Source organism: Procambarus clarkii, unplaced genomic scaffold (genome assembly GCF_040958095.1).
Source record: "Procambarus clarkii isolate CNS0578487 unplaced genomic scaffold, FALCON_Pclarkii_2.0 HiC_scaffold_392, whole genome shotgun sequence".
In the NCBI taxonomy this organism is placed as follows: Eukaryota; Metazoa; Arthropoda; class Malacostraca; order Decapoda; family Cambaridae; genus Procambarus; species Procambarus clarkii.
Window position 1 is genome coordinate 12,654 of NW_027189425.1, and position 11,421 is coordinate 24,074.

The following is an 11,421-nucleotide window of genomic DNA, read 5'->3' on the forward strand; positions in this document are numbered from 1 at the left end:
ACCAACAACGACCACTACCACCAACTACTACCACCAACAATCATCAACAACAACGACCACTACCAACAACGACCACTACCACCAATGACCACTTCCACCAACAACCACTACCACCAAAAACCACTACCACCAACAACAACCACTACCAGCAACGACCACTACCACCAACGACCACTACCACCACCAACAACCACTACCACCAACGACCACTACCACCAACGACCACTACCACCAACGACAACTACCACCACCAACGACCACTACCACCAACGACCACTACCACCAACGACCACTACCACCAACGACAACTACCACCAACGACCACTACCACCACCAACAACCACTACCAGCAACGACCACTACCACCACCAACAACCACTACCAGCAACGACCATTACCACCACCAACAACCACTACCAGCAACGACCACTATCACCACCAACGACCACTATCACCAACGACCACTACCACCAACGACCACTACCACCAACAATCATCAACAACAACCACTACCACCAACGATCACTACCACCAACGACCACTACCACCAACGACCACTACCACCAACGACCACTACCACCACCAACGACCACTACCACCAACGACAACTACCACCAACGACCACTACCACCAACGACCACTACCACCACCAACGACCACTACCACCAACGACCACTGCCACCAATGACCACTACCACCACCAACAACCACTACCACCAACGACCACTACCACCAACGACCACTACCACCAACGACCACTACCACCAACGACCACTACCACCAAAGACCACTACCACCAAGGACCACTACCACCACCAACGACCACTACCACCAACGACCACTACCACCAACGACCACTACCACCACCAACGACCACTACCACCACCAACGACCACTACCACCAACGACCACTACCACCACCAACGACCACTACCACCAACGACCACTACCACCAACGACCACTACCACCAACGACCGCTACCACCAACAACCACTACCACCAACGACCACTACCACCAACGACCACTACCACCAACAACCACTACCACCAACGACCACTACCACCAACGACCACTACCACCAACGACCACTACCACCACCAACAACCACTATCACCAACGACCACTACCACCAACAACCACTACCACCAACGACCACTACCACCAACGACCACTACCACCACCAACAACCACTACGACCAACGACCACTACCACCACCAACGACCACTACCACCAACGACCACTACCACCAACAACCACTACCACCAACAACCACTACCACCAATAGTGGTAGTGGTAGTCTGAACCGCAGACCCGCAGACGATGGGTGGTGGTGAACCCGCAGACCCGCAGACGATGGGTGGTGGTGAACCCGCAGACCCGCAGACGATGGGTGGTGGTGAACCCGCAGACGATGGGTGGTGGTGAACCCGCAGACGATGGGTGGTGGTGAACCCGCAGACGATGGGTGGTGGTGAACCCGCAGACGATGGGTGGTGGTGAACCCGCAGACGATGGGTGGTGGTGAACCCGCAGACGATGGGTGGTGGTGAACCCGCAGACCCGCAGACGATGGGTGGTGGCGAACCCGCAGACCCGCAGACGATGGGTGGTGGTGAACCCGCAGACGATGGGTGGTGGTGAACCCGCAGACCCGCAGACGATGGGTGGTGGTGAACCCGCAGACCCACGATCACAGGGAGGGGACTTGTCAGGGAAAAGCGCCAAGCCGTCAGTCACACATTGCACTTATATTGTCCCTATTATAGTACTTGGAGGGGATCACGATCAGGATTAGGGATGGAGGCCTGGTCGACGACCGGGCCGCGGGGACGCTAAGCCCCGGAAACACCTCAAGGTAACCTCAAGGGACGGGGGGAAGGAATGGTGCTCCCCAGCGCTCTTAGGACGCTCGGGGATTGAACTTTGGCCTGCATAAAGCGAGACCGTCACCCTTCACGATGGGTCGGTTTTTATTCCTGTTTACATTTTGTTTTGTATTGTTTTAATTTTTTCTGGCGTTCCGCAACGAGTTTTTCAATATCATTAATTGCTGTCAATACATTTTCTTCAAGTCCCATAACTTCGATTGGGCCTTATTCCCCTCGTCCAGGAACGGTGATTTTTACGTGGTGTTTTTCGGTGAGTTTGTTTATTGTATCACCCTTGGGGCCAAGGATCACTTTCCTGTGTTCCTCTCCGACTTCTATGGTCTTTTAAATGGTCTTTTTCTGATGTTACGCCACGAGTTCTTCAATATCATTAATTGCTGACAGTACATTTTCCTCAAGTCCAAGTAACTTCAATTGGGCCTTATTCCCCTCGTGCAGGAACGTTGATGTGGACTTGGTGTTTTTCGGTGAGTTTGTTTATTGTATCACCCTTGGGCCCAAGGATCACTTTCCTGTATTTTCCTCCGACTTCTATGGTCTTTTAAATGCCCTTCGCTGCCATTTCCTCTCTGGCTTTAGGCTGCCTCCTCCCGTTTGGCCTTTCTCTCCTCCCGTTTGGCCTTTTCCTCCTCCCGTTTGGTCCTTTCTCTCCTCCCGTTTGGCCTTTTCCTCCTCCCGTTTGGCCTTTTCCTCCTCCCGTTTGGCCTTTTCCTCCTCCCGTTTGGCCTTTTCCTCCTCCCGTTGGGCCAACAGCTTTTTATGGTCCTCAATAATTAAATTAATTTTACTAATGGCCTTTTCAACATTTGTCTTATATCCTTCAACAATTGTGTCTCTGAGGCACTATTCTTTTGTCGGTATTATTATCTTGACCTAAAATGTCTTTTATATATCCGAACGGGTTTTACCTTTCGGGCCTATTATAACCGACCGGAAGTCGGGCGGGATAAATAATAACCGAGAAATTTTCCTATCATCTTCACTTCGTCCATGGGCCGAGTTTGTCTTGACGGGGTTACCGTTTTCGGCTTTGTGTTCTCCTCCGGGAGTGTTACCGGAGCTTATGGGCTCTGATCCTTCTTCCGTTGGTGTTGTCGATCCCGTTTTGGGTTTTAGGGCATCACCGGTATTACGGCGTTTGTTTTCTACTGTCACCTAACCATTGCCAGGTGAATTATTGGCCTTAACAGCCACAGAATTTTTATCTTGTTTGGCGTTTCTTGACGGTTGGAGGGGGTTGATGTCCTTTGACGGTTGGAGGGGGTTGGCGGCTTGCACGCCGCGGACATTGAGGTTTTCGGTTGGCCTAATCTGTTTTGTGGCAGGAATCTCACTTCCTCCACGATCAATCAAGTCATTTTTATTTTATGGTGTCCCATTTTTCTCATCTGCCATTGGAGTGCGAGAAATTCTAGCCCGACTTGCTGCTATTTTTGGAGTCTTCAAGAGGCAACTGTTTCTCTCACGAGCCTTTTTGTTGTAGTATTAAAGAAGTGTTACCATAGATATCAAAATCATTATGATATGAACCCCGAGGCTTACAAAGCCTGTTTTTTGTGGGTCGGGTCTCACACCCATAATTACCAAATGGGCTTTTAGCTGGTCAATGTATTGCCTCATATTCATTGTAGTTGTGTCTCTACGAAGGCTAAATTACGCCAAGAAGCTGTTGGCTTCATCCACCCAGCCTGGAGCAGATGGCAGCGGCGTTTCATGCCTTGAAACGCCTCGAATCCGCTCCATTAAAAGATACGTCAGTGGGGAGGCTTCTGCCCGTGTTTGTTCGTGTCTCAAAATTTACTATTTTAACACCCTCCCATAATTGATGTTGTCTTATCGTATGGCGAAGAAGCTAATGATTCCGAAGACAATAATGCACAAAACAGTTTTGAGTAGTTGAGGCATCTTTAGATGAGGCATCTTCAGATGGCTAGAATATTGAAAACAGTCTCCGACTGTGTACTTGTAACATTAGAAGACAGGATGAGGGATATATAGTAAGCTTAGAAGAAATCTACTAAGGTAGAATATTCCTAGGATTTGTACGTGATGTGGATACGTCCTGTGATAAGACACAGTAACTAGAGAGCCCGGGGTAGTAGAGAGCGCGCGTAGATGGCTTAGGAAGCATACTGTAGAGCTGGGGTATCCAGAGGGTACAAAAGTAGCAGGGGTTGTAGGTACCACAGGATGTAGGGAGTCTTTGTGATCATTGGGAACACAAGGTGTTAAGATCCTGGACCACCATTAGTAACGTTACTATGATTGTGTGTGGTGATTTAGGTGTGGCTGTGTGTGTGGGGGGGGAGTGTTTGTGTGTGTGTGTGTGTGTGTGTGTGTGTGTGTGTGTGTGTGTGTGTGTGTGTGTGTGTGTGTGTGTGTGTGTATGTGTGTGTGTGTGTGTATGTGTGTGTGTGAGTGTGTGTGTGTGTGTGTATGTGTGTGTGTGTGTGTGTGTGTGTGTGTGTGTGTGTGTGTGTGTGTGTGTGTGTGTGTTTCACTGCAATGACAACAATCTAATGTTGCTAGTATTGACTGTGGTGTTTAATAAGGGTGGTAGTATTAACTGGTGTCATCAGTGGTGCTGTCGTTGGTTAGTATTAACAGTGAGCCTAGTATTGATCGTGGTGTTAACAGTAGTGATTGACAGCCCTAGATTGTGTGCTTCGTTTCCTTTATGTTGCATTTCTCGGATGAGATTCATATTATCTTTGTGCTTAATGGATAACAATGTCTGGTAGTGGTAGTGGAGAGTGGTTGTTGGTGGTGGTAGTGGTTGTTTGTGGTGGTAGTGGTCGTTGGTGGTTGTTGTTGGTGGTAGTGGTTGTAGGTGGTAGTGGTCGTTGGTGGTAGTGGTCGTTGGTGGTAGTGGTCGTTGGTGGTTGTGGTCGTTGGTGGTAGTGGTTGTTGTTGGTGGTAGTAGTCGTTGCTGGTAGTGGTTGTTGGTGGTGGTAGTGATCGTTGCTGGTAGTGGTTGTTGGTGGTGGTAGTGGTTGTTGGTGGTAGTGGTTGTTGGTGGTAGTGGTCGTTGGTGGTAGTGGTTGTTGGAGGTAGTGGTTGTTAGTGGTGGTGGTAGTGGTCGTTGCTTGTAGTGGTTGTTGGTGGTGGTAGTGATCGTTGGTGGTGGTAGTGATCGTTAGTGGTGGTAGTGGTCGTTGGTGGTCGTGGTCGTTGGTGGTAGTGGTCGTTGGTGGTCGTGGTCGTTGGTGGTAGTGGTTGTTGGTGGTATTGATCGTTGGTGGTAGTGGTCGTAAGTGGTAGTGGTTGTTGGTGGTAGTGGTCGTTGGTGGTAGTGGTCGTTGGTGGTAGTGGTCGTTGGTTGTAGTGATCGTTGGTGGTAGTGGTTGTTGGTGGTAGTGGTTGTTGGTGGTAGTGGTTGTTGGTGGTGGTAGTGGTCGTTGCTTGTAGTGGTTGTTGGTGGTGACGGTGGAAGTGGTCGTTGGTGGTAGTGGTCGTTGGTGGTAGTGGTTGTTGGTGGTGGTAGTGGTCGTTCTTGGTAGTGGTTGTTGGTGGTGGTAGTAGTCGTTGGTGGTAGTGATCGTTGGTGGTCGTGGTCGTTGGTGGTAGTCGTTGTTTGTGGTGGTAGTGGTCGTTGGTGGTAGTGGTTGTTGGTGGTAGTGGTCGTTGGAGGTAGTGGTGTTGGTGGTAGTGATCGTTGGTGGTAGTGGTCGTTAGTGGTAGTGGTCGTTGGTGGAAGTGGTCGTTGGTGGTAGTGGTCGTTGGTGGTAGTGGTCGTTGGTGATAGTGGTTGTTGTTGTTGATGATTGTTGGTGGTAGTAGTTGTTGGTGGTAGTGGTTGTTGTTGGTGGTAGTGATCGTTGGTTGTAGTGGTCGTTGGTGGTAGTGGTCGTTGGTGGTAGTGATCGTTGGTGGTAGAGATCGTTGGTGGTATTGGTCGTTGATGGTAGTGGTCGTTGGTGGTAGTGATCGTTGGGGGTAGTGGTCGTTGGTGGTAGTGGTCGTTGGTGGTAGTGGTCGTTGGTGGTAGTGGTCGTTGGTGGTAGTGATCGTTGGGGGTAGTGGTCGTTGGTGGTAGTGGTCGTTGGTGGTAGTGGTCGTTGGTGGTAGTGATCGTTGGGGGTAGTGGTCGTTGGTGGTAGTGGTCGTTCGTGGTAGTGGTCGTTGGTGGTAGTGGTTGTTGGTGGTAGTGATCGTTTGTGGTAGTGGTCATTGGTGGTAGTGGTTGTTGGTGGTAGTGGTTGTTGGTGGTAGTGATCGTTTGTGGTAGTGGTCATTGGTGGTGGTGGTCATTGGTGGTAGTGGTCGTTGGTGGTAGTGGTCATTGCTGGTAGTCGTTGTTGTTGGTGGTAGTGGTCGTTGGTGGTAGTGGTCGTTGGTGGTAGTGGTTGTTGGTGGTAGTGGTCGTTTTTGGTAGTGGTCGTTGTTGTTGATGATTGTTGGTGGTAGTGGTTGTTGTTGGTGGTAGTGGTCGTTGTTGGTAGTGGTCGTTGTTGTTGATGATTGTTGGTGGTAGTGGTTGTTGGTGGTGGTAGTAGTCGTTGGTGGTAGTTGTCGTTGGTGGTAGTGGTCGTTGTTGTTGATGATTGTTGGCGGTAGTAGTTGTTGGTGGTAGTGGTTGTTGTTGGTGGTAGTGGTCGTTGTTGGTAGTGGTCGTTGTTGTTGATGATTGTTGGTGGTAGTGGATGTTGTTGGTGGTTGTGGTCGTTGTTGTTGATGATTGTTGGTGGTAGTGGTTGTTGTTGGTGGTAGTGGTCGTTGGTGGTAGTGGTCGTTGTTGTTGATGATTGTTTGTGGTAGTAATTGTTGGTGGTTGTGGTTGTTGTTGGTAGTCGTTGTTGTTGATCATTGTTCGTGGTAGTGGTTGTTGGTGGTAGTGATTGTTGGTGGTAGTGATTGTTGGTGGTAGTGATTGTTGGTGTAGGGATTAGTGAAGGTTGTTGGTGATGGTTGTTGGTGTTAGTGGTTGTTGGCAATTGTGATTGTTTGTGGTTGTGGTTGTTGATGGATGTTTGGTTGTTGTTGAGAGTAGTGTTTGATGATTGGTGTTGTTGGTTGTATTTGTGATTGTTGTTATTGTTTGTTGATTGATGTCTGTGGCTGTTGGATGTTCGTGGTAGTAGTTGTTGTTTGTCCAGGCTTTGGTTGTTAGTGGTAGTGGTTGTTGTTTGTCCAGGCTTTGGTTGTTAGTGGTAGTGGTTGTTAGTGGTAATGATTGTTGGTGGTTGTTGGTTGATGGTAGTGATTGTTGGTGGTGGTAGTGGTCGTTGGTGGTAGTGGTCGTTGGTGGTCGTGGTCGTTGGTGGTAGTGGTCGTTGGTGGTAGTTGTTGTTTGTGGTGGTAGTGGTCGTTGGTGGTAGTGGTCGTTGGTGGTAGCGATCGTTGTTGGTAGTGGTTGTTGGTGGTAGTGGTCGTTGGTGATAGTGGTTGTTGTTGTTGATTGTTGGTGGTAGTGGTTGTTGGTGGTAGTGGTCGTTGCTGGTAGTGGTGGTTTTTGGTGGTAGTGATTGTTGGTGGTAGTGGTCGTTGGTGGTAGTGGTCGTTGGTGGTAGTGATCGTTGGTGGTAGTGGTCGTTGGTGGTAGTGGTCGTTGGTGGTAGTGGTCGTTGGTGGTAGTGGTTGTTGGTGGTAGTGATCGTTGGTGGTAGTGGTTGTTGGTGGTGGTAGTGGTTGTTGGTGGTGGTAGTGGTCGTTGCTGGTAGTCGTTGTTGTTGGTGTTAGTGGTCGTTGGTTGTAGTGGTCGTTGGTGGTAGTGGTCGTTGGTGGTAGTGGTTGTTGGTGGTAGTGGTCGTTTTTGGTAGTGGTCGTTGTTGTTGATGATTGTTGGTGGTAGTAGTTGTTGGTGGTAGTAGTTGTTGGTGGTAGTGGTTGTTGTTGGTGGTAGTGGTTGTTGTTGGTGGTAGTGGTCATTGTTGTTGATGATTGTTGGTGGTAGTGGTTGTTGTTGGTGGTAGTGGTCGTTGTTGGTAGTGGTCGTTGTTGTTGATGATTGTTGGTGGTAGTGGTTGTTGTTGGTGGTAGTGGTCGTTGTTGTTGGTGGAAGTGGTTGTTGGTGGTAGTGATTGTTGGTGTAGGGATTGGTGAAGGTTGTTTGTGATGGTTGTTGGTGTTAGTGGTTGCTGGTGTTAGTGGTTGTTGGCAATTGTGATTGTTGGTGGTTGTGGTTGTTGATAGTTGTGGTTGTTGATGGTTGTGGTTGTTGATGGTTGTGGTTGTTGATGGTTGTGGTTGTTGGTGGCTGTGGTTGTTTGGTTGTTGTTGAGAGTAGTGTTTGATGGTTGGTGTTGTTGGTGGTATTTGTGATTGTTGTTATTGTTTGTTGATTGATGTCTGTGGCTGTTGGATGTTTGTGGTAGTAGTTGTTGTTTGTCCATTCATTGGTTGTTAGTGGTAGTGGTTGTTAGTGGTACTGATTGATGGTGGTTGTTGGTTCATGGTAGTGGTTGTTGGCGGTGGTGGTTGTTGTTGGTGGTTGTTGGTGGTGGTTGTTGGTGGTGGGTGTTGGTTGATGGTAGGGGTTGTTGGTGGTAGTGATTTTTGGTGGTACTGGTTGTTGGTGGTACTGGTTGTTAGTGGTAGTGTTTGCTGGTGGTAGTGGTTGTTGGTGGATATTAGTTGTAGTGATTGATGGTGGTTGTGATTGTTGGTGGTAGAGGTTGTTGTTGGTAGTTGTGGTTGTTGGTTGTTGTTGGTAATTGTGGTTGTTGGTGGCAGTGATTGTTGTTAATTGTGTTTCTTCGTGGTTGTGGTTGTTGGTGGTTGTGATTGTTGTTGATTGTGGTTGTTTGGTTGTTGTTGATGGTTGTGATTGATGGAGGTTGTTTGTGCAGGTATTAGTTGTTGGTAGTAGTGGCTGATGGTTGTTGTTGGTGGTATTTGTGGTTGTTGGTAGTGGTTGCTTGTTGATGTCTCTGGTTGTTGGGTGTTTGTGGTAATGGTTGTTGGGTGTTTGTGGTAATGGTTGTTGGGTGTTGGTGGTAATGGTTGGTGACGAGTTATAGGCAGCTTCAAATAGCCCAGAAACATCGAAACATGCCCTGAAAACATGTGTGTGTGTGTGTGTGTGTGTGTGTGTGTGTGTGTGTGTGTGTGTGTGTGTGTGTGTGTGTGTGTGTGTTGAGGAGAGGCAATAGCAATGTTATTGATGCTTTGACCTCTCTACCACTATCCATGTGCCTCTGTGCTCGTGGACCACTTGGCGCTCCACTTCCGTCCTCAGTCTGTCCACATCATTCTTCATTTCTGCTCAGCACAGTTCCATTCACCTTCCGACTCTTAATTTTAGCGGGCTTGACTCTACTCAGGTCCGCTCTCTTCACATGATTCTTCTTCGGCTGGGCCATCTTCACTTTTGACCTCACCGAGACTTCATTTTCCTGGGCTGGACCTTCATCAAACAGCCATGCTATATCTACATCGATATCTTCCACCGGTTTAATCGACACTGTCTCATCTTCTCCAGCGTCTTCCTTGTCGGCCACCTCTGCCTTCCTCACTACCGAGACAGGGTACTCAATGGCTTGGCGGTCTCCTGACTCATCTCCTCGGATGTCAGTCAGGTTCACACTCTCAGGTGTCCCACCCGTGCCGTGGCCTTCTGGGCACTCCTCTGGCACAGTCTCCGCTATGATTCCTGGTAACACCTTTGTCCCACACAAGTCATTCCCCAGGATCACTTGGACTCCTGGAACAGGTATGTTGGGGCATACTCCCAACATCACCTCTGCCGACACATATTCCGACCTTAGCTGGACAGTACATACAGGCATGTCACTCTCAGACAATAACCCGTATACTTTCATCTTACTCCTGCCAGCTAACCGTCGATCGTTCCCAATCAGGCTTCTCGTAATCAAGCTCTGATTAGCTCCGGTATCCCTTAAGATACCAACTTCTACCTCAGGCTGGCCTCCTATACTGATCCAACCTTTACTCATGAACGGCCTATACCTCTCGTTCACTAAGTTCACCTTCTGTGGTTTGTCTTGGAACACATTAGTATATTTACCTCGGGGGTCACACATGGCCAGGGTCACAACTCTCTTGCCCTGCCGACAGTCTCGCATCACGTGACCCAATCCGTTACAATTGGAACACCTCACCTGGGAAAAGTCTCTTCTATATGTACCAAAGCGGCTCTGACTTTGTCCACTCACATGAGAGTTACTCGAGCCAGCCATATTACCTGCACTCTGTGGGGCTTTACTGGACTCTTGATTTCCTGGATCACGATTAGTTTCTCGTTTAGCTCCCTTATCCTCACTTTCAGACGAAGTGTGCGACCTACTCTTCTGAGTTTTAGAGTACTCACGTTTATCTGCCCATTTATCAAAATTCTTCTCACCCCAGACTCCTCTGGGTCTTTCATAATTTCTTCCTCCCCAGACTCCACTGGACTGCAATTGCTGCATCTCGCCTCACTTCTCACTCTGTTCTCCCTCAAGCTCTTGTATGCTTCAGTAATCATATCCGCCCTATCTGCGGCATCTTTCAAGTCCTTTATCCCTGCTTCTTGGATCTTGAACTTTGTTTCGGGATGCATCATCTCCAAGAACTTCTCCATGACCATCAGTTGCTTCAGGTCAGCGTAGGATCCAACTCCAGCAGCCTCAACCCACTTCTGGAATCGTCATTCCAGATCCCTTGCCGTCTCGGCAAACGTACTTGCTCCAACTTTCACCATCTCTCTGAAGCGCTTCCTATAAGCTTCTGGGGTTAACTGAAACGAGCGCAATATGCTGCTCTTTACCGTGGCATAATCCTGGCACTCTTCCAGTGACAATTGGGTGTATGCCTCCCTGGCTGCACCGATCAGTCTTAACTGGACCAGCTGGGCCCATTCCTCCTGTGGATACTCCTTGATACTGGCCACCTTTTCAAAGTGCTCGAAAAAGCTCTCTGCCTCTTCAGGAACAAACAAGGGAATGTCCTTCTCCCTAACCCTAACATCTGGTGAGTGTGATACCTTGGTGGTGCTCTCTGGCAACCCCAGGTTCAATCCTTTGTTCAGCCAAGGTTCTATTCGCTTCTCTCTGCATTTGTTTTGTTCTCTCTTTTTCTTTTTCAACCTGGGCTCTTTCTTTTTCTTTCTCCTGTTCCAACTCCAGTTCTCTTACTCTGGTTTTCTCTTTTTCTACTTCCAGTCTGGTTTTCTCTTTTTCTACTTCCAGTCTGGTTTTCTCTTTTTCCTTCTCGGCTTCATTTTTCATCTGGAGTTCCAATTTCATCTTCTCCAGCTGGAACTGTCTCTCCTTGTCCTCACGCTGCATCTGGAGCTCTAACTGGAATATCTCCAAACTCCTATTTCGGCAACTTCTGCTACTGCGGCTACTGTTGCTGCTCCTACTCGATCCCTGGGATCTCACTTCATCCTGCCCATCATCCTCCTTTCCACTTTCAGCTCCTTTTTGGGCTCCTTGTTCTGCCACTTCACTTTTGGCTCTTAACTGCCTCAGGATCTCATCCTTCATCCCAGCTACTTTAGATACTTTTAACCTAATGCCACATTTTTCTGCTATTTGTTTTAATTGATCCCTCGTGCAACCTTCCAAGTCCTCAGGCTTGCCTGACT

General features: G+C 48.6%; 1 protein-coding gene across 1 annotated transcript; it reads right to left on the reverse strand.

Annotated features, from left to right (window-relative positions):
- Positions 1 to 2,423: 2,423 nt before the first annotated feature.
- Positions 2,424 to 9,193, reverse strand: LOC138361452 (merozoite surface protein 9-like). The gene is made up of 2 exons (XM_069320783.1): positions 9,116 to 9,193; positions 2,424 to 2,735 (listed from the first exon to the last, which is right to left on the reverse strand). Exons 1-2 carry the CDS (start codon positions 9,191 to 9,193, stop codon positions 2,424 to 2,426), a joined length of 390 nt encoding a protein of 129 aa, XP_069176884.1.
- Positions 9,194 to 11,421: the final 2,228 nt, after the last annotated feature.

Bases quoted from the DNA above. Each gene is read 5' to 3' on its own strand.
- LOC138361452 (XM_069320783.1), bottom strand. From the start codon at position 9,193: ATGGCCCAGCCGAAGAAGAATCATGTGAAGAGAGCGGACCTGAGTAGA. The intron at 2,736-9,115 runs GTGAATGGAACT...ACAAAAGAATAG, and splicing joins CTAAAATTAAGAGTCGGAAG to TGCCTCAGAGACACAATTGT.